This window comes from Columba livia, chromosome 1 (genome assembly GCF_036013475.1).
Source record: "Columba livia isolate bColLiv1 breed racing homer chromosome 1, bColLiv1.pat.W.v2, whole genome shotgun sequence".
NCBI lineage: Eukaryota > Metazoa > Chordata > Aves > Columbiformes > Columbidae > Columba > Columba livia.
In genome coordinates, this window is record NC_088602.1 from 170,944,747 (window position 1) to 170,965,802 (window position 21,056).

At 49.9% G+C, this 21,056-nt stretch overlaps 1 protein-coding gene across 1 annotated transcript; it reads left to right on the forward strand.

Annotated features, from left to right (window-relative positions):
* Positions 1 to 1,020: 1,020 nt before the first annotated feature.
* Positions 1,021 to 20,770, forward strand: NFAM1 (NFAT activating protein with ITAM motif 1). Its single transcript, XM_005507824.4, has 6 exons — positions 1,021 to 5,315; positions 7,439 to 7,777; positions 8,821 to 8,930; positions 11,486 to 11,593; positions 16,119 to 16,205; positions 18,863 to 20,770. The coding sequence occupies exons 1-6, from the start codon at positions 5,261 to 5,263 to the stop codon at positions 18,920 to 18,922; spliced, it is 759 nt and encodes a 252-aa protein (XP_005507881.2). The 5' UTR covers positions 1,021 to 5,260; the 3' UTR covers positions 18,923 to 20,770.
* The last annotated feature ends 286 nt before the right edge of the window (positions 20,771 to 21,056 follow it).

The following is a 21,056-nucleotide window of genomic DNA, read 5'->3' on the forward strand; positions in this document are numbered from 1 at the left end:
GGTCATGGAAAACACCCACACGCAGTGTCAGGAGGCCTCTGCAAGCTGAGAAGTTATCATTCATAATAAAACTGCGCTCCTCAGCAGCGCTGGCAGGAGTTTCCAGAGTGCCCCTGGCGTAGGAGGGACAGCTTGTGGGCGGCTGGGCAGACTGTGCCAGGCACTGGAGGCAGCGCTGCCCACAGCTCCCCATGCTCAACCCCCTCGTCTGGGGCCTGCTGCCCCCCAAAAGTCTCAGCACAAGGGACTCGGCTGCTGCCACTCAGTTGCTGTTGCTGCAGGGCTGCGAGAGGGGCTGCTGGGAAGAGGGGTGTGGGGTGACAGCAGGGATGCTGTGGGGACAGTGACCTCTGGCAGTAGAGGGGTGTGAGGGTGGCAGCAGGGGTGGGTTAAACCCACTGCAGTGGGGCTGTGTGCCCAACAGAGCCTGCAGCACAGGTTTATTTTCCTTTTCTACGCCCCATTTTCTGCTTGCTCTCACCAAACAGGCAAACTGCTGCTACGGTGTCTGCAGCTTGCTGAGTAAATGTTGTTCTCCGAGTTGTTGATTACGGTTAATTAGCATTAATTTTGCCTTAAATGGATCCTAGTCGTGCTCGTTTTCTCCGAGGTCACGGCTGCGCTGCTGCTGAGCTGGGGAGACACCGGGCGGTACCGGCTGCGAAACGCGGGGCTGTGGCGGTGGGTGGGTGCGGGAGACACCGGGCCGGCACTACGCGGGCCTTTCACACGCTTCATTTCTGTGCGACCCGTACGAGCCCGGCCCCGTGTGTGCATTTCCCTGGAGCTGAAACGCAGGTGGCGCAATCCCAGCTGCGCGGCTGAGCCGGACGGCGAGTGTTCACCTGCCCGGAAAGGAAAAAAAATCAGTCCCCGTCGCTTACGGCCCCGCTGGCCGCCGGGCTCGGCCGTGCCGCGGCCGCCGGGGCGGGAGCGGGGCCGGGGGCGGCCGGGCCGACGGCGCCATCTTGTGGGCCCGGGCGGGGGTTGGCGGATCAGGGCCGCCGCCCCTCAGCTCCCTCCCCGCGGTCCAGCCCCGCCGGGGCTCTGTGGTGGCCGGGCGGGGGTCCCTCCGCCTTGGCCGAGGGGGCTCTGCTGGCCCGCCCGCTGCGAGTGAGCTGCTTGGGGGAAGCTTTTTCCCCCTTGCGCAAGTGGACGAAACATGGGCCGCTCTGTAGTCGGCAGGGCAGCTCCCGCCCCGCTGCTGCCCCCGGCTCTGCCAGGTCGGTGTCCTGCGGGAAGGTGTCGGCCTAAGAAGGCGAAGTCCTTCCAGGCGAAGTCCTTCCAGGCGCATTGCCGCTGCCCCGGCTCGGCACACGGGCTGTGCCAGGGACCCTGTGCCAGGGAGCCGTAGGGAACACAGTGAGGTTGGGGCGCAGCGCGCAGCATCAGCCCCAAGAGCGCGACGGGCGTGCAATGATAATTTAGTCCTCTGGAATCTTTCCAGTAGACGAACAGCAAAAGAGCAGAAGCGGGGTGATTTCTGAGGCAGACTCATTTCGCTGGTGAAAGGGAATTACAGGAGAGCCCCCTGCCTTCCCCACGGCGGTGTCAACACCTTTCTTTTTCTGGTTTCCCCTCGAGTCGCTGATTGTTCTGTTCCCTAGAGCGGTTCAGCGAGTACGAATGCAGCGCGGGCATTGGCAGCTTCTGCCTCGGCATCATCCAGCCCTGCTGAGAGGCGCTCGGCGCACAGCAGCGCTAAAAACGCTGGCAGAGGTTTGGCCGTGCTCGCTGGCTCTGCCGCAGCTCCCGTGGCCAGGCAGAGGGGAGCTGCGCAGCGCGGCCCAGGTGAGAGGAGTCAAAGAGATTCTGAATCCTCAGAGGCACGTGTGTTGCCGCTGGCTGGTTTTCCAGCATTGGGGATTGAGCCGGTTTCTGACAAGGCAGCAAATCGGAGCGGCCATGCTGGGGAACGCTCAGAAGTGTTTGCTACAGTCAGGCTCATCGAGTTGCTGCAGCTCTTCTCTGCGCCAAGCAGTGTTTCTCTTTTGGACGGTTGTGGTGTTAAAACGCTTCAGCAATAAAGAGGCTTTGTTGTGGTCTCTGCAGCATTGCTTTTGACTTGGCTAGCAGCAGCCTTTTTGTCTGAATAAATGCCTTCCCTGGAGTTGGATGCGGGGGCATGCGTGGGCACGTGTGTGTGTGCACCTTCACTTGCGGGTGTACATTTGACACAGCTGTGAACAGGCAGTTCTGGTAGGTTCAGCACTTGCCCAAACTTGTTGGTTCCTGTGTGCCAGAACAATGTGCTTTTCCTCACGGCTGGGGATGCTGGCCACTGTCACCGGCTTTTAACAGCGCTTGAGTGAAATTAATGGCCACTTTCCAGCTCCAAGCAGAAACTGTTGGTACACGCCAATCCTGTATTTAGTCTGAGGAAGTGATCAACGTTTGCTGCATCAGAGGAAGGACCAAGCCATATGGACTCTGGCCGGGCTGTGCTGCGCTGGGGCTGCAGCTGGGCAGGCAGGTCCCAGCTCACACACAGCAGTGTGCTGTACAATGCGTGAGTGAAGGTCATACAGTGACCTGCTCCTTCAGAGCTTTGTAATTTATTTCCTTTGGCACAGGTATCCTGGCTAGTTCCACCTAAGGATTTTTGGGGGGATGGGGTGGAGATCAGTTCAGTCCCGCTACAGGCTGGTAATAGAAACACAGAACTCCCCAGCTTTTCCTCATCTTCCTCGCATTTATGTCTCCAGGGTTAAAATCCAGTCCAGAATCCCCAGACCAAATTGAATTAGAATTTAACATTCAAAGATTCAGGCTCCCTTTAGGCTCTAAGGAACAGAATGTCATCCTGTCTCGCAGTTAATAGCTGCTGGGTAGTCATTTCAAAGCCATTTCTTTTCAGTGAGCTCTACCATAGCAAATTCCAGCAGTGAATGTATTTCTGGTCTGGCCGTGCCACTAATCCCACAGCTGAGTCTTACATGTGATCTCTTTTGAAATGCTAGATCTGTATATATATATATATATATATTTTTTTTTTTTCATTCCAGACAGCGATATTTCTCAGACTTGGCATTTAGAGTGGCAACAGGGTTGTTTATAGAAAGAGAAGGGAAAGGACAGAAGGAGGATGTTGACCTAGCAGCCCTACAAACCTACCGCACTTAATCCACTTATCGCTCTGAATTCCTGAAGCAGATAAATGCTGATAACAGTTAAAACACATCACTGACAGGAGCAGCATGTTCTGTCCTCTAGAAATACATCAATGCTGGAAACAGCAAAGCTGCGCTGCCATGGGGATGAGCGTGATATAAGAGCCGAGAAGCCCTCGCTGTTCCGCAGTGCTCTTCCACAGGAGGGTAGCAGCCCCTGCCCCCTTCTGTCTCTCTGCCACAACTACCTTGAGATGGTTCAGGTCTGACAAATGCTGCCGAGCGCTGTTGTAACCCCGCAGCCCCCCAGAGCCACAGCTGCCTGATCTCTCCCTACACATTTGAAATACCAAGCGGGCCCCAAGTGTCTTGTTACCGCTCCTGATTGTCCTCGCTGCTTGGCGTTAAGACCTGTGAGGAGCGACTTCCAGCTGAGACCAGCCCCGTGCAGCTCACGTCAGCGTGTCTTGGGGAGAGGAGTTGGTTTTGGCTAATCTGAGCTAAACCTTCCCTGGAGGAGTGCAGCTGCTGCACCAGCCTTGCAGAGCCGCACAAAGCCTCCTCTCCCCATCTGTCAGGGCTCTGAGCGAGCTACCGGAGCCGTCCCTGGGCTCAGGGGGACGCAGCGGCCGCAGCTGCCTGCCACCCCCTGTGCCAGCACCCCTTCCTCCTCAGGACCCGTCCCAGGCTGAACAGGAGGAAAAATGCTGTAAACCAAAGATTGCTCTGGAGCAAACCTCACGCCTACAAACTCTGGAGGGATAAAACAGCTGATCGAGAGTGACTTTGACAAAGCGCCATTTATGGGCTCATCTGTCTTCTTAGTTCTATCCCTGCACGGCCATCCCCTACCAGTCTCCACAGCCCAGCACCCCATGTGAGCGGGCACCCTTGAAATGGCAGCAAAGTGCTTTCTTGTGGACGGTGCGCATGTCTAATGAGAAGTGCAAAAGGAGGAAGCTGCCTAGAGAGAAGCGAGGACCTCAGACACTGGGGCTTTTTTCGAGGCAGACACTGCTCAGCTGTTGTGTTGCAGGTGTTGTAGCTAAAAACAAGCTTTCGTTGAAATCAAAGACTCTTCATGAGTAAAGGCGGCAGGATTCTCCCACAAAAAGAGGTTTTTCTTCTTCAAAGGGCTCTTCTTAGATTTCCCTACAATATATTTCTTCAGGCTTGCCTGCATTGTGAAGCTGATTCAGAGCCAGCATCATGTGGATCTGAAACATCCCAGCTGTTAGGGATGGATTCGCTGTCTGGTCGTTCTCACTTCTGGAATACGAGCGCCTTCCTCCAGAGCGACCTCATGGAGGAGGTGGCTGCTGAGGGGTGTTTTGTGTGCTCAGGAGCACAGTGGAGCCGTTCCTCTACTGACTGCTGATAGGGGCACTTGTTTTCCATGTTGAAGGTAAAACAGGTGACCCCACACTTGAGTGGTCACATAAAGAAGGAGTTTGATGGTGCTGCTCTGCCCTGAGCCGAAACCCTGTGGCACTGCTCAGTAGCTTTCCTGTGTATACAAACCACTTGGTTAAGATAATTTAAAGTAAGGTGCCCTTATTCCAAAAGCTGGATGGTCCGTGCAGTGGGATAATCCTGAATAGCTGTTCCAAAACAACTGTGTAAACAAATTATGGTGCAAGTCCCACTGTGCCGCTGTTAAGCTTGTCCGTCACTCCAGAGCCTGTTGAATCCTTCCCTGAATTTGACCACATTCACCTCAAAATGCCTCAATCTGCATCAGTCAAGGCACATTTTTTTTCTGTATTCCCAACATGTGGCTTTGGTTGTTTTGGAAGGGGGCAAAGTTTGCTTTAAATGCGCGTGATACTTCACAGTCATCAGCAGACAAAGCTCTATGCGTTATGGAGCTTATGGTCTGATCTTGGGTCACCGGCTGGTAGGTTTAACACCATCGCAATATCACAGAGAAATGACCCCAGTGCAGGGAGGAGCCTGACCGAAAAGCAGAAGAGCCCGCATTTGCCAGGAAGAGCTTGCCAAAAGCAGTGTGTGTCCATCCTGCCCGTCCCTTCACCAATGAGAGGGGATCAACCAGCTGCCTGGGTGTGGAAATACCTGACAAACCCCCATCTCTTCTGCCCTTTGGATCTTCGTGTCTAGTTGCTTTCTTACAGCCTTTGGCCCCTGCCATGGCCTCTCATCTAAAAGCCATCTTCCTGTTTCTTTGGTTGCTTCAATGTGGAGGTAAAAAAAACCATTTTTTTTTATTGCTTTTGTTTACTCTCACGTTTGTTCATAGTAGAGCATTTCCAGCTGCTATCTTTTGCTAATTTCCAGAGATCCCCTCTAGGAATTCGCGCGCTGCTGCTATTTCTGTCTTTAAAGCATTTCAAAGCTGAGCGAGAGAATCCTCAAGAAAGGAGGAACATGGGAGAAGGGTTAGATAACCTAAATAAAATGGTTTGGCTTTTTCCCTGGCATGTTCTTCTCAAGCTAATGGCTCCTGGGATACTGTAAAAAGATGGATCTCTCCTCTGTTTTGTTACAGCAGTGCTCAGGCACGTCTTCTATAGAAACTATATTCATGTGTATTCTGCTGGGTAGAGAGAAGGATGATGAATGATTTTAGAAAATAAGGCCCAGACGAGACTGCTCGGGTTATCGCTCCCGCAGTGCCTGCAGGATTGTCTGTTACCTCCTTTCCATAATATTGTATCTGGTGTACACAGGGCTGTGCGCTCACAACAAATGAGCGTGTCCCTCAGGACTGCTGTATCTCCGTTGCTTTTACAGCTAAGAGCCTTTTTCTAGTGGTGTAACCTAAGCTCTTCCTTACTCTCAGGTTATTGTCCCTGCCTACGTTGTCTGTAGAGGATTTGCCCTGATGGATGTTACTTTCTGGCAGTCCTTTCTGGACAGTGGCCGTGCTCTCCCTCCCTTACTGCCCCCCACAACTCTCTGTGGCACTCGGCTTTCAGTAGCGCCGAGTCCGAGTTGCCTTTTCCAGCGCCGAGTCCCGCTGTGCAGAGGTGAGGCTGCTGTTGCGATGCAGCGTTAGTGCACGGTGACGGGAAAGCGAGGCTGGCTGTGCTCTGTGACAGCTTTAATGCCTTGTTATGAGCCTGTTCATAGATGCAGAACCCCAGGGAATCCCATCAAAAGCATGAATGGAAAAGCCTGCCTGTCCCCTACTTTCTCTCTCTGCTGGTTTTTTCCCCTTATATTTCCATGTCTCTGAAAGGAGCCTTCATTTTGTAAGATGACTTCTGCATACATTTCCAGTTCCCCTTTTTAAAAGACAACAGTGGTTTGCACGAGCCTTCTCTTAGGTTGCTTCGTATGTGGTGTTATGTCAGCTGCCAAACAAATAGATCCGGAGTGTTAAACCCAGCTTTAGCTGTGAAGCCAAGGAGATCCTATACCCCAGAGCTCCTTACTAGCCCATGGCTCACTCTTAGCTTTTTTTATATTTTTATTAAACAAAACAGAGAGATGAACTACGGTGTGGTTCCTCATCTGTGCTTATTCATCGTCTCTCGTAACTCCCCGACATCATTGTCTACTGAACTGCAGTGACGGATCACTTCCAGCAGCCCTGCCTGTGTGAGGAGGAAGCACATGAAGGGCACGATCTCCCATCTCTCTGCCTAAGATACTGTCACATACAGATACTGAAGATCTGTGGTCTTCTGCAGATAGTTCCCATATCTAGCATCAAGTTCCCATATCTAGCACCAAGTCTCACACTTTGCTGCCCATTTGCAGCAGCAAAAGTTTGGAATGATTAAGCTGTGTCTTATTTCTCGTGGCCCCAGTACGCGGCCCCCATGCAGAATATGCAATTTCCTTCCTTGCTCGTGCTTCCGAAACACGCAGTCCCACCAATACCACCTGTTTGTGTACAGGTGCTGTGGAGTCATCATGTGGGAACATGTAGATGCCCAAGCAGAGGTTTGTAACTCAGGAGTTTCGGGAGATGCCCAGCCAGCATTTGTCTTGGAGAATTGCTTTCTATTCACCCGCTGTAAATACAGCCTCACAGCACTGCAAAAATCACTTCACCTCCCGCTTCATTTCCTGTCTCGCTGCGTGCTGGTGCTGTACGGAGGAGCTCACAAGGGAAAAGGGGAAGCCTGTGAATGCAACAGGCTATCGCAAATCACACAGCAATTACCTAAGAGATGTGGCAGATCACACAGGGCACGTGCTCTGAATCACTCAGTTTCTGACAAGGACCAACACTGCATGCTGTGGGCGCACTTCCTGACGTACAGTGATTTTCACTGTGCAATCTCGTCTTTGGGGTAGCAGTCCTCTCTTGACTTAAAGTGGTATTAGGTGGCTACTAACAATTATTACCCTTACAGGGGAAGATGTCGATGTACAGCAGAATCCTCCAATCCAGGTTGCACTGCTCAAGGAAGGGATATCCATCCCCTGTAAAGTCACCTTCCCTTACATACCAAAATACACCACATTTTCAATCATCTATTACTGGATAAACTCACTGGGCCAGAAAGCATCCGTCTATAGTAGGTCAGAAAATGTAGCCATCCCTTCTGGAAAAGAGAATACGACTGCTACCATATCTTACGACCACAGAATCATGTCACCCGGAAACACCTTTTCTACTGGTACATACTACTGCGAGGTCAAATGGAATGACATCCAGAAAATGGGAAAGGGAGTGTTTGTCCTTGCTAGAGGTAAGTGAACAACCAGAATGGAGGGGCATGTAGTTAAAAACCAGCTGGATCTGGCTATGAAAATATGATCTTTGCTCTTCTTCACCCAAATATACTATGAAGCCAGGTGGGAATAATATTTTATGCCCAATTCTTAATGCCATCAGAGTTGAAAGTGCTTTACACAGGTGACCTGTGCTGCTGTTTCTGATGCACAGATGAGGACATGAAGGTGCAGGAATTTTTATCTGCCTGGCTGCAGCTTCCTGGAAACAGCAGGATTAAAGTAGGGGTCTAACCAGGGACCCCGGGCACTGGCTCAGACGGTGCCTTTAGGTGTCAGTGTTCAGGGGGCAGTGTGGTTTGGCCTTCAGCAGTGTGACAGAGACAACTGAACACAAGATCAGTGGTTAGGGTGCTCACTGTAATCAGATGAACAGGTTAGGAGTTCCCAAACAGGTTAGGGGCTCACTGGAATCTCCCCACTTTCCATGTGGTATAAGGGATCGGTTGTGCATTAATGCACAGGCTGGAAAGCCAGGGAGAGCTTAATGTCAAGGTAAGAGGAATGTTATAGAAAAGAGATAAGGACTTGCATGCTGGATTTGTATTACTGAATGCTGGGTGTGAAAAACTTCTTAGAAAGTGTAAATGCAAAGAGCTTTGGTGAAATAGCTTTGCTACACTGGTCAGAGGGTGCCCACAGCATCCACCTTGCTAGTTTGTGTAGCCTGAATGCTTTCCACCGTCTGTCTTTCTGCCCCTATCACTAAAGATCTTTGCCAGCCTTTACCTACCACCTTGCTTGGCTCTCATAGTCTTGTCACTTCTCTCTAATCTCCACTAAGTGCAGCTGCTCATATCCTGCCTCTTTTGTGTGATTCTTTCGCTGCACTCTGCTTCCTGTTCAGTCAGACTAGCTTTTGAAGGGTATGTGCCTCTGTGCCACCGTATTCTGCACTGCTTCTGTGTTTTAGCCCTCTCAAGGCTCTTTCCAGGGTTAAAAATGCAGCAGGATTGTAACTTCCACTTACGCTGTGAATCTTTTGCATTCTTTCTTACAGATACAGGGTACGTAGAAACCTCTTATGGGTGGGAAATCCTTGTTACCCTTACCGTTCTTCTTGCTGCACTGAGCATCGCCGCAACAGCTCTGCTTCTGTGGAAAAGAAAGGCAAGTTATAACCAGATTCTAGGAATTTATTTCACTTGCTTCTAACTTGGCTGGATTGGAAGTCCCCATGCTGAAATTTTCCATGCTGAGTGTCTGCCTCAGGTTTATTAAGTTCAGTCTTTCTGAGAAAAAAGATTACAGGAAAGACAAAACGAGTTATTGATTTGTCCATTAAAGAAATTCTAGTAATCATTTTGACTCCAGCGTGCTCTCCTTTAGAGCAAGGATCTGACACAGGGCAAGAAGTCACACTAACAGTGTGCTGGCCCTGAGACTACTCAAGGAGATGTAGCCTTGTGATGAGTCTTTGGAAAATTGCAGCTTGTGCCTGCTCAGTCCTGGCTCTTGTTGATTTAGCCCCTCCATTGTCTAAAGGAGCCCGTGTGAGGCTGCCTTTCCACGCGGTGCCGGGCAGACAAGTAACGTCCTGGGCATACAAGTGAGTCTGTTGCAGCCCTGATGGCAGGAGGAGGGCAAGACTTCCCCCATTTCTAATCCTCTTTCAAGATTGGTGCTGTGACCTCATTGCAGGGAGACTGTACAACTGCGTTCCTGAGCCATGTCTTGGCCACCATAGAAGAAAAACAATCTGCACTGTGGAGGGGATGGTGACCAGAGCCTTGGGCAGGTGTTTGGCAAAGAAAACATTGAAACAGAGTGAGAGGGGAAGGTCAGGACAAGGATCACAAGGAAGCCTCTATGGGAGTCCCAACTAACTGGAAAAAAAGAGAGAGACAAGGACCTGAGGAGCCACCTGCTTTAGTTGTTTCTGCTTTGAGCAGAAGGGGATTGGACTAGACAATCTCCAGAGGCAACTTCTAGCAGCAGTGGTTCTGTGAGCCTGGAAGAATGAGCCTTGCAAGGGAAACTGGGACTGGAATCCAGAGTGAGGAAGCACTGGAGCTTGGAGGAGGGTGTTAGACTGGACTGACGGGGCCTCTCAGGTGAGCGGACCAGGGGCACGCGTTGGGACCAGATGGATGAGGAAGTAGAAGCTGGGATGAGTAGCTGAGGACAGAAGGGAAACCAAGAGAGGGGAAGAAAGGACACAGCAGAAGAAAAGCCAAAAGTAGTGCTGAAAGATCTCTAGGTGACAGGCAGCCTGTGGAAAAAAGCTCTGGAGTCATGATACTGGAATCCCTGTTATTTGGGGAAAACCTACTGCTCCTAGTACTGCCACCCTCAAGCATTCAAATATCACCCTCTGCATTCTTCCAGAGATCTCAAGGCTGGCTTAAAAAAAAATAAATATGTCTTTTAGATCTGAATTTGGAGATTGTTGTCTTCTAGCTAGGGTATGCTCCATATTTACTCATTCAAGCTTCTCTCTGCCACCACGACAGCAGACTCTGTGCATGCATTTTTATGTGGAGTCCGTGCTGCTGGTACAGTGCTACGACTCCAAGGAGCATCGGGCTTCAGCACACCCTGTCAGAGATCATCAGGTTGAAAACAGAATGGCAGAAGTTGGCAGACCTGCTAATCTCGTGAGATTTACCTTGCAGATGGTCTGATGAGGGAGGAAGGAGTGTAAGCAGCAGAGTGACCTGGCTGGAGACAGGCCCCCATGTCTGCTGACCTAGACAGCGTCTCCATGGGGGTAAGGGGAGAGGCACTGTCATGACTTGCCGATGGGCATCTCTAGGTTTTGAGGTGGGCCAGCAAGTCTCAGACCCACGGCCTCTCCATGGGGCCCATGCAGTCATTACACTTGCCCTCCTGCAGAACACAGCCCGTATTTCTCACCACAGCTTGCTCAGACCTGCTGGTTTTAAAATGTTTATCTTTAAGAGAAGCTATTTAGCATCCTCCTTAGTTACTAATGGACTGGAAAGCAGTTCATCGTTTTCATGTGATGTGAATATAATCATCCCACTTCTTTCAGAATTAGAACAGAGATACTTAGCAAAGCCTCCTGCCTTTTCTGCCTTCTCTCTTGCTTGCTGAGCAGGGCTAACCCTTATCTGTGCATGAATGGAATGTGTTCAAGGAGAAATCATCTGATACAAGAAACATTTCAGAGGAAGAGACCTCCTTCCTTCAACTCCATGCCAGGCTTGCACGTTGGTGTGTGTCACTGACTATATGTTGTCATTAATGGTCACCTGGTGCTATTCTCTAGACTCCGCGTATTAGCCAAAGCTTTCTGGCCAAATCCTGAGAAAGGTCACTGTATTTTGCCTCTCTGAAATTTCACCACACGCTTTGAACAGGGCCCTGCTTTACTCCCTGTCCTACAGCATTGTTGAGCATTGTTAGATATAATACTTACATCCTCTGTCCAGATAAGTTTCAGTGGTGGAAGTGATTTCTGTGTGCACACAGAGCCCAGTTCTCCTTTCCACTGCTCCTGTGTTAAGTCAGCAGACTCCTCCATTTTACCCTGTGGTCAGGAAAGGGAACAGCCCGTGTCATGCAGAGTGCCAGCAGTCTTTGCTGTGGAAGCGCTTGGGGATGTGCGAGCAGCTAGCTTTGACATGACATTGGTGCTCTCTTCATCTTTGGGGAGATGGTGTTTTCTCCAAATGTGCCATTTGGTGTCTTGTCCTGAGCAGGTGTTGTGCCCTAGAAGGAACCAGCTGAACATCCTGAGACAGAAGGTGGAAACACAGCCCCCTCCAGTCACCCCCCCGCCACCACCACCACCTTCTTCTGTCTATGACGTGAGTACCAGAATCACCCTCCATCCCATCTGCCCACATCACGGTGCAACCCTTCCTTTCCCTGCCCTGCCATGGTACAGACAGCACCAGCGTCATGATGTGAAACGTAAGTGATATGTGTGTACCAGTCTGGTACTGGTGACCTTGCTTCCGTGACTGTTGCATGTATCCATCCTGGTCCCACTCGTGGCCTCCCCAGTGCGAAAGCCCTGCCAGGCAGCACCTTTGCCTCTGCCAGCACCATGGCACCACAGAGCAGCACGTGTGGGGCCAGAGAGGGCTCCTGGTAGTAGAGGTAGACGGGTCTCCACAGGTCAGGAGGGAACGGGGGATCTCAGCCCCACTGTGTACTGTAGAGTGTCTCAAGGACATGCCTTTCCCAGCTGGAGAATGATGACTCAGTAAAGGGGCAGAGAGAAGTGGTCCTCCCAACAACCCCAGCTGTTTAGAGCTCTTGCTGTGACACCTTCACTGATGTCAGTGGCACAGTGGCACTGCAGTCCTGAGCAGGGTGACTAGCTCTTGAGGAGAAAAGGGCAGGAAGAAAGTGAAGGGAGTCTCTCTTTTGGACCATTTCCCCTTTCATTGCATAGGATCTCCTTTTCCATTCCCCAAACGGGCAAACGCCGACTGCTCCCACTCTCTGAGCCCAGTAGCCACAGTCTCATAGGTAATAGGATTGGAGTGGCTCTCCTGAAGTATCAGGCCCGACCTCAGCTACCTCAAGTAACCATGACCCCTAATCTCATTTACAACCCACCCAGCTCCATTTAAAATGGATTCCCTTTGCTCCTTTTATTCCCATGGGAGGGCTGCTCCTCTAAGGAGGGAAGGGTGGGTTTTTTACCCCATAATCTGTGGGACAAACAAGGAGGAATAAAATGAAAGTGAGTAGAGAAGGATGCTGCCTGGATATTAGGAAACCTTTCTGACTGTGAGGTCTATAAGAGCTGGAAAAGTCTCTCCGAGGAAAACCCGTAAGCGCTGCTGCATTAATCATTTAAACTAAACAAAGCGAAGCTCTGGAGAATGTACTACAGAGAGGAGCAAAGCTCTGCCAAGGAGGCAGGAGACCTGATAGGGGGAAGATACAAACAAGAAGATGGGTCTGCCCCCTTCTCATTCTCACTTCACAGGGGAGGGCACTGTTTTTTTGGCCCTTTAATTTTTGGAGTAGAGCTTTAAAATAAAGCTCTATGTATTGCATGTGATATGTTTATTCTGGGCAAAAAAAGCAATGCTTTGGGTAAAGGAGGCTGCAGGTTATAAACCTTTTCATTTGTATCAAGTAATTTCTTTTTAATTCAGGCTTATAAAAATCCGAATGGGTAGTTTCCTGCTGAAGTGGATGATTTCTGCGAGGAGACAAAAAAAAAAAAGTCAAATCCATTTCTCGCTCAGTCGGCCCCGTCATGCATCCTTAGCTCCATCTTAATTACATGTTTCATCATGTTGCTCTGTTCAGGAGGCCCCGCTAAGGCTAATCTAGGAAGCCAGCAAAGCCAGCCTCAGGCACAGGCAGTCCTGGAGCAGGCTGGGCCCCTGTGCTTGCAGCTGCCCCATGGACCTGGCCCTGCCGGCCTTTCCCCAAACCCCCCGAACCACCCGCCAGCTGTGTGGGGCTGGTGGCCAGCCCGGTGTGCAGGGCAGGTGGCTCCGCTCTCTTTGGCAGAGCCACAAGCAGCCTCAGACCATTCACATGCTGGGGGGTACCAGCCCACCCACCAGAGGGTGTTTCACCGTGGAGCAGCTGCTGTGGGTGGCTCGTTCAGGCACGAAGCAGCAGCTCCCGCTGCAGACATGGCGCATGGGGAGAGAGCAGGGCAGCGAGGTGAGGAGGGGGCAGCATGGGGTTCTGAGGTGTAGCAGGGAAGTTAATGGGGGAGACAAGGCAAGAGCTCTGGGATAGAAACCCTGCATTGGATGGGCCCTCAGGACAAGTGAGGGGAGTGGTCAACAAACCTTATTTCCTTTGAAAGATGAATCTGGTATCCCACTGCTAAATTCTGTTGGGACTCTGCATGGTGTAAGCCCAGCCTTGCAAACTGCAGTTTGAAACAAGGTGTGTTGTGAAAACCTGTTAGTGTTAAATTAAGTGTTGAACACTTAGTGCTTAATTCATGGAGAGGACAGAAATTGGGATAAGCTAAGGCAAGGAAAAGGAAAGGACAAGTGTGAAGTAATTCTAAGTGATGAGATAAAGAAGGTCAGAGATTAGGTGATGGGACGGGAGAGCAGCATGTGCCAGATGTGCTATTTGTGGCGGAAAGCAAGAGGACAGGGAACCACGGTGTCTTTGCAGGCTGGAAGCAGGAGCAACAGGAGGCAGCACTGGACATCGAATTAAGGGCTTAGGACTGCCTGGGGCAGCTCATTAAACACTCTGTGTCACCCTACACAGCAGCAAGGCTCACCCTGTCATGGGAAGAGTCCCAGAACACCTTCTGCAAAGCCATGCTGCTGAACATCCCTCAGAGCAGATGCCTTCCCCATCAGCTCTTCCAGGTGCCACTGTTTACCTGCTGGTACCTGAGAGTGGATGTATGCAGTGAAAAGCAGCAGGCAGCAAAAAGCCCTGGGCACCCACTTTGTTCCTGCTACATTGCAAAGTGTTCCTAGACCTCTTTGTCCTCCTGCAGCCCCGGAGCTGCTCTACCCCATTGCATTGCCTGGACCCAAACCTGTATTTTACTCCATCTTCCAGCTTAGCTGCCTGGTTAATGAGCAGCTTGGAAACAACAATCTGAGGGACTCGCTTCATCCGCTTTACACTTCAAACAAGCTTTTTTGAGCAGCAAACAGAACTCCTGCAGTGCAGGCGGGTTCCAGAGCACAGGAGCTTTTCCCAATGCGAGGAAGACGAGGCTGCTCAGGGACGGGAAGGCATCTGCCAGCAGGGAGGAGGGAGGCCTGTGTGCCTCTGCTATGACGGTAGCAGGTGGTCAGTCACCAAATAAAAGTAATTAATTTACAAATGGCGGTTGGAGACACCGGCTTTCCAACTGGCTAGCAAAGGACCAGCATTGTCAACAGCCTCCATGGGAAGAAGGCTCGTGAAGGGAGGGAATTTTTTTTTGGAGGTTAAATGCCAAAAGTATCCTTCTTTAGACTAGAGCAGTGGAGGAGGCTGCTGCCTGTCCTGTCAAGGGGACGCAGAGCCAGGCGGCTGGGAGTGCAGCACATGGGACGAGGTCCTCGCTGCGAGCATCACAAAGAGAATTGAAAATGAGGATGGGGAAATGGGATTTTCTGTGTGCGCATGTGCACATATGAATAGTTGGGAATGGCTGCTGTAGGAAAGCAGGTTGTTGGGAGTGGGAAGCAGGCAGGTGAAATAATTCGACTGTTCCTGGAGGAAGCTTGGGAATGGGAGAGCTGTCCGGTGCACCATTCAGCACAGGCCCCTCCTGTCTGAGTGCCTGTTTGTTCCAAGCCCTGATCCCAAATGCTGCTCCTCTGTCATCCTCTTCAAACCACCATCCTGCTGGCCACGATCCTGAAAGATGCTGCAACTCCCAGCAAAATGATGGGGGGGTCAGGCAATTGGCTGCCCCAGAATCAAGCCCCCATGTTTTGCTCATCCTCTTCAGTGTGTTGCAGAGCATCTCGATCCTTCGCAATCTCTCCACTAATACCATCTGCCCCTCTTGTGGATGAAGCTCCTCCCATCTTCCTGTTGCCAGAGAAACAGCCACCTTGGCAACCTGCTGTCATCCTTGAAACACACATGGAAAAGTCCTCCGGATTGTTATGTTTGATCCTCCAGGCAGATCTGGAGCATCACTCAAACTGACACACATCTCCTCTGACACAATTACCTGGGGGACCAGCGGGTGCATGTGTGTTTCTCTGTGTAGCTGTGTGGGACCACAGGTGTCTTTTAGGGCCTGGGAGTGTATTGATTTTTTTTTCTATTATTCTTTGCTCACTCTAAGAAGAAAGTGTAGTTCTGGTTTGGAAAAAAAAAACCCACAAACATAGAAAATAAATAGAAATCATGCCCAATTTAGAGTTTCCCATTTTCAACACCCCCAGTGCTTCAGGACTTCAGCCTCACCTCTCTTCTCACCCTTGTGTGCCCAGAATAACCATGAGCAAGAGCTTGTGGGTGTCAGGCACCTAGAGAGTCTTGGGCAATGCAGAACACTGTTGGTTACCTGTGGTCCCCATGGTGCACGATATCCTTTCATGTGGCAGAAGAGTCTTTATTCTGCATTCTGGGACAATTTGGAGCAAAGGCAGGGGCATTGGCATTGTTCTCCACTGCCTTACACAGGGTAGGTAACATCAAAGCCCATCTCTGTGAGCCTGAAAAAGGAAGATGATGCAGTTGCACTGTAAAGATTTCAGGGGAGAAGGATTTTCTTTTTGCCCAAGTTCAGGTCGGGAACTTAAACATTTTGGAAATGGCAGGGGGTCCTAAAAAATGTCAGGCACGAGATGCGGAACAAGCCAGTGGAAAATAAGTTGTCTTAAACCTAAGTAATTTGTTTGACCCCTGCTCTCTTCTCTCTTCCCTGTGCAGAGCCTGGATTTGCAGCACGTTGATGTCTATTCTGTCCTTGAGAACGACACAAACAACCTGTCGCCCAGAAAGAGTCCTCCAGGGAAGGTAAGGGCTGGGGCCGTTTTTGGAGAGTTCTCATCTGCACTGGGCACATGGGGAAAGAAAACCCACAGAGCTGCCATGGCCCTAGCAGGCAGTGTGTGTGTCTCCAGTCCCACCAAAGGGGGAAAACGGGACGTGGCCTCCACTCACCAGCTGGGCTGCACATGTGGCCTGTCGTCCCTGTTCCAGCAGAACCCTTGCTCCTGCAGCCGCGTGTTCATGCAGATACTTTGCTGTATGACATACGCTGAAAGGCATTGAGGGGTTTGGTGTCGCTGCTCCCCCTGAACGAGACAGACATTCGTGGAGAGTTGGGCAGATGCTGGTCATCACTATTGCCCTTTCCAGATTATTTAGACAGCTGGGAAGTCCTCTGGGGTAGAGGAGTCTGTGCACCCAGGGCAGACCCTGGACACAGTTTGCTTTCACCAGCAGTAGCCACCTGAGAGTCCTTTCATGGCAGCAGAAGGTAAGGTGGTCTGAACAGAGGTTGGGCTGAGACAGTCTCTGTCAGCTCTGGAGCTCAGGAAAAGGTGGTGTGGGTATGTTCTGGGCTTGAATCTTCTTGCTGGGCTGGGACTTATGAGCTAGAGATAAGGAACTAAATCCACTCAGTGAAAGTAGCTGCAACTCGGAACATGCAGATCAGTTGTGGGGGCCACATGAATCAGTCCAGAGGTCCATGCAGCCCTCTGCCCTGCCAGGCACCAGCTGATTCCTAGGGACAGAACTTGCATCAAGCAACCCAGGGAACATTTCCTTCCTGTCCTCAGAACTTTGTTGTTCTTTTTCCCATCCAGACCTCTTATCTGCTTAAAACTTATATTTACCCTTCTAATGTTGGAAAATGTTCCTGAAAAATGCCTCCTGCTTCCTGCCACCGGTGTCCTGTTGGGGAGAGCTCCCCATGTTTCCCATGCAGTGTGGACCACGGTGCGAGCTTCAGTTGGCACCATCCCTCTCTTTCAGGAAGGACAGTATTTTAGTGTCTCAGGCATTTTCACAGCTTCCACCTTTTAGGAAAAGGTGATCTAAAATCAAGCAGCTGCCTCTGTGTAAGAGCTACTTGCTATGTGGTCTGGTCCCAAAGCCACTGGCCTCCTGCAGTGACTGCTGTGGCCCACAGTGGTTGGTGGTAGTAAAGGCAGTGGTAGGTATGAGGTTATTGATGGGAAGGGTGGGTTGTTTTATATAGGCTGTTTTATACTCCAGTGCATCATATGCTATGGAAAAGATAGCGTCCCCGGTTTTGTGTTCTTGCTGCAATTTGAATTAATTGGTTAGGGAGAACAGTAGGTCCTGATCCCTTTTTCCTGTCTGATTTATTCTTCTGTATACCTTTATCAGCTGCCCCATTCACAATGATTCAGTCTGGATGATGAGATGCAGTAGGTGTGGGGTTTTTTTCCCTACCGCAGTACTGCCTGGACTGTGCTGAATTGCTTGTGTGTGGCCCACACCACTCAGCTGCTGCTTCAGGAGGCAGCAGGTCTGTAAAACAGAGCAGGATCAAAGCAAGAGCAAAGGAGGATCTGTGTGTGAGTGGGTCTGGCACTGGCAGTCTCAGCCAGGGCTGGGTAAGGGTCAAAGCAGAGATGGGAGAAACAAAGGAGAAGAAAGCAAAGAGAGAAGCTGGGATGAGCTCTCACACCAAGAGCGAACATCAGCAAGCGTCTTCAGTTCTCGTGCTGGTCAGAAGGAAGCGTGAGTGGCAGGGCTGCATTATTTCTGCACAGGAGAATTTGACTGCGCTTTCCACTCCTGTTGCAAGCACCTTAATCAGCTTCCCTCTCAGTCATCCTGGGCTGTGACTGCGTGGGACACTTGTCCTCCAGCCGGCTGTGCCAGAATATAACAGTGAGTTTTCTCTAAAAGTGAGACTTCTGGGCCAGTGGGTTTGGCCTGCGAGTGGGAGCTGGGATTGCTGAATGGTGGCTGACTCTGCTGCTGGTGTCCAGGCCAGCCCTGGCTTTGGGGAGCAGCACATAGAGCGGGAGCCCTAGAAGGGAGCGGGACAGAGAGCCCCTGAAACGAGAGTATTTGCGCGCTGTCACACCGGGCCGTCAGCCAGCTCGGGTGGCAAAGGGTTAATCCTGCATGTTTTGGAGGTGCCCGCACTCAGCACATTCGTAAAATGTTTCCCTTTGGTGGTGGCGACAGAGAAAATGCCAGTGTAGGTAGGGCTTCCTTCACCCGGTGGCATTTCAGCTGCTTGCTGTGTAACCTTGCTTACAGCAGGCCTGTGCCACGCAGCGCTTAAAATATCAGTCTGTCAGCGCCTTGTCTACACAAGGAGCGGTTGTGAGGAATAGACTCAACTGTTGAAGAAACAGGATTGAGGAGGTCAGGGAATTCCTCCTTCACAGAATCCAAAGTGATTTATTTTTTTACCAAGTCCAATTTTCCCTCCCCTCCTTGTCTGACAGCTTTTTTGGGGGTAGAGTGACAAGTAGAGGAGGCATCTTTATCCCTTGGGCTGTATTAGTCACGTTCGTCTCTGGCGGAGCAACATTTCTCACTGTAGTGGCTTCCGTTTCCGTGGATCACTTATAGCCATCTCTAACAGAACAAATGTCAGTGTCTGCTTATTAAGAATCAATTCATCTTCTTTTGAATAATTTTCCTCCATTTCTTTTTTTCTCCTTTTCGTCATTCTGCAGACACCTAAGAAGCAAGCAACTCTAGATGAATCCTGTGATACATTGTATGAGAATATCTAGCAGGGAAAATCTGACCCTGTGAGGACCGGACATCTTTCTGTTCAGCAGAACTACTCACCTCCCCAGAGATCTACAGCGACTTCAGGGCACAACCACGAGGGACTTGTGAAACCCTGGCTCCTTCTAAACTGCCCTTCATTAACAACAGAATGTGTCTGTTTGACTCCCGCTGGGGCTCAGTCTGCACTGATGCTGTAAAGCTATTTTGCAGATGCAAAAGAAAAGCTGCTTTTGTCAAGCACTCACAAGTACCTTAGAAAAGGTGCAGATGGGATCTGTGGAGGTTTCTCTCACCTGGCTTGGCTGAAATACTTAAATCTCAATCTTCTGTAAATGAGAGGACAATCCAGAGACCTCCCTGCTTGCTGGATTGATCTTCCAATCCTGACCTGCAGCAGTTCATCTGATCCCGTGCCTACAGCTTTCCTGACATGGCCATCAGGCCTTCATGCATAGTTTAACTGAGATCCCAGCATCCACCTGCCTATTTTTCCCCTCTCAGGAACCCCACAGTGAAACACGCTTTCTCATAATCTGCTAATCCCATCAAGTAGTCACAGACGCCTGCTGTGACCATACTCAGCCGACTCAATTCAGTGCCTCCGAGTAAATGCTTTCCCTTCAGCGCTATCAGCAGTATACGGTGAGGAGCGGATGCATGGACAGAGATAAAGATGGAGGAAAGGAAAATAGAAAATATCCCTGCCCCGCACCATGTCTCAATGGCAGTGCTGCCCTCTCCAGAACAGGAAGAAGAACCAGGAGGTGGGAACCTGAGGAAGCTCATTTCCCGGGGCTGCATACGCCAAGTGGGTCTGGGGCCAGGTTCCTGCCCGGAGAAGTTCAAGCAGAACCCCCCGAGTTTCCTGTTCTTCTTGGCAATGAGCATTAGTACTGCTTGGGATTTTGAGCCCCTGTGGGAGCAGGCACAGTACTTCTGCCCCACCAAAACTAGTAGGTTTGCCTTTGTTTCAGCTGGCCAGTATTTCCCAGCGAGGGTATAAGGCTTCCTTCCCCCAACCCCGTATGTTATTTGGCCAGGTAGGCCAGTTCTGAAACTCAGAACAACTGGAGAGAGGAAGGAGGCCCTAGAGGTGAAATTTTTATTCAAGCTCTTCTCTCTCCTGTCAGCTGGAACTTGCCTGCCATTTCTGCTGATGCATATTCTAGTTCTGGTAGGCAAGAGGTTACGTTAAATATCCATATAACACGATCAAACCAGTGGATCAAAAAGCTGAAGCTGTTTTATCTCAGATTAAAAAACAACAACAAAATAGCAACCAAACAAAACCAACCCAAAATTAGAATATGCAGCACAACTTGAGAGGAATCATAGAAACCTCTTTAAAGAAGAAGATCAAATTAAAATTGAGCTCCAGGGTCATAGGACCCTCTCTACTTGAAGATAATGTTGCTATGCATCAGAGATAGAGGCTATGGAAAATGTCTCCGGGGCCTCCAGCCTTCCTATACTATGTTTAAAGAGATAATCCGCTTATTGCTTTGCTCTTTTTATTAGAAGAGATTTCAAACATGCAATTTGGACTTTATTTAACCACAGGAAAATGCTTTTTCTCTTCCCAGTGTTGAGGAATTCATTTCAGAAAGAGCAACGAATAGACAGCATGGCTTACTAGACCTGTTTCCCGTTTGTTAAAGGATTGCAACAATTATAAATAAATATTTTTGAAGTCAACAATTTTAGTGTTCACCAGAAACCAATTGTTTTCATAGAAGAATTTACAGAGGATTGTACAGGTATGAAAATGCCTTTCCTTAGCAAATCTGAAGAAATTATGAGATGAATTATAAATATGTTGCAGTATGGCAATAAAATATTCAACAGAAGCTGGTGGATTAGATGAAAAGTGAAAACTTTCAAAATATTGCTGCTTAGTTTTTGTGGTTTGCTCTTTAAATTTTATGAATGCTAAAAATACTGGGTGCTACTGGAAATTTCCTGGCAAGAATCTCACTTTGCAGTGAATTGATTTGTCTTGTCTTTCTGTTAACTCTTTAAATAGCGTGTTACTCACATTCATGCCTGAACAATTCTATATATTATATTAAGTAGCTGAAGCTGTTTAAAATGCAACATGAGAGGAAGAAAGGTATTTGGAATAGAAAAGGCTAT

Bases quoted from the DNA above. Each gene is read 5' to 3' on its own strand.
- NFAM1 (XM_005507824.4), top strand. From the start codon at position 5,261: ATGGCCTCTCATCTAAAAGCCATCTTCCTGTTTCTTTGGTTGCTTCAA. The intron at 5,316-7,438 runs GTAAAAAAAACC...TTACCCTTACAG, and splicing joins TTGGTTGCTTCAATGTGGAG to GGGAAGATGTCGATGTACAG. The intron at 7,778-8,820 runs GTAAGTGAACAA...TCTTTCTTACAG, and splicing joins AGTGTTTGTCCTTGCTAGAG to ATACAGGGTACGTAGAAACC.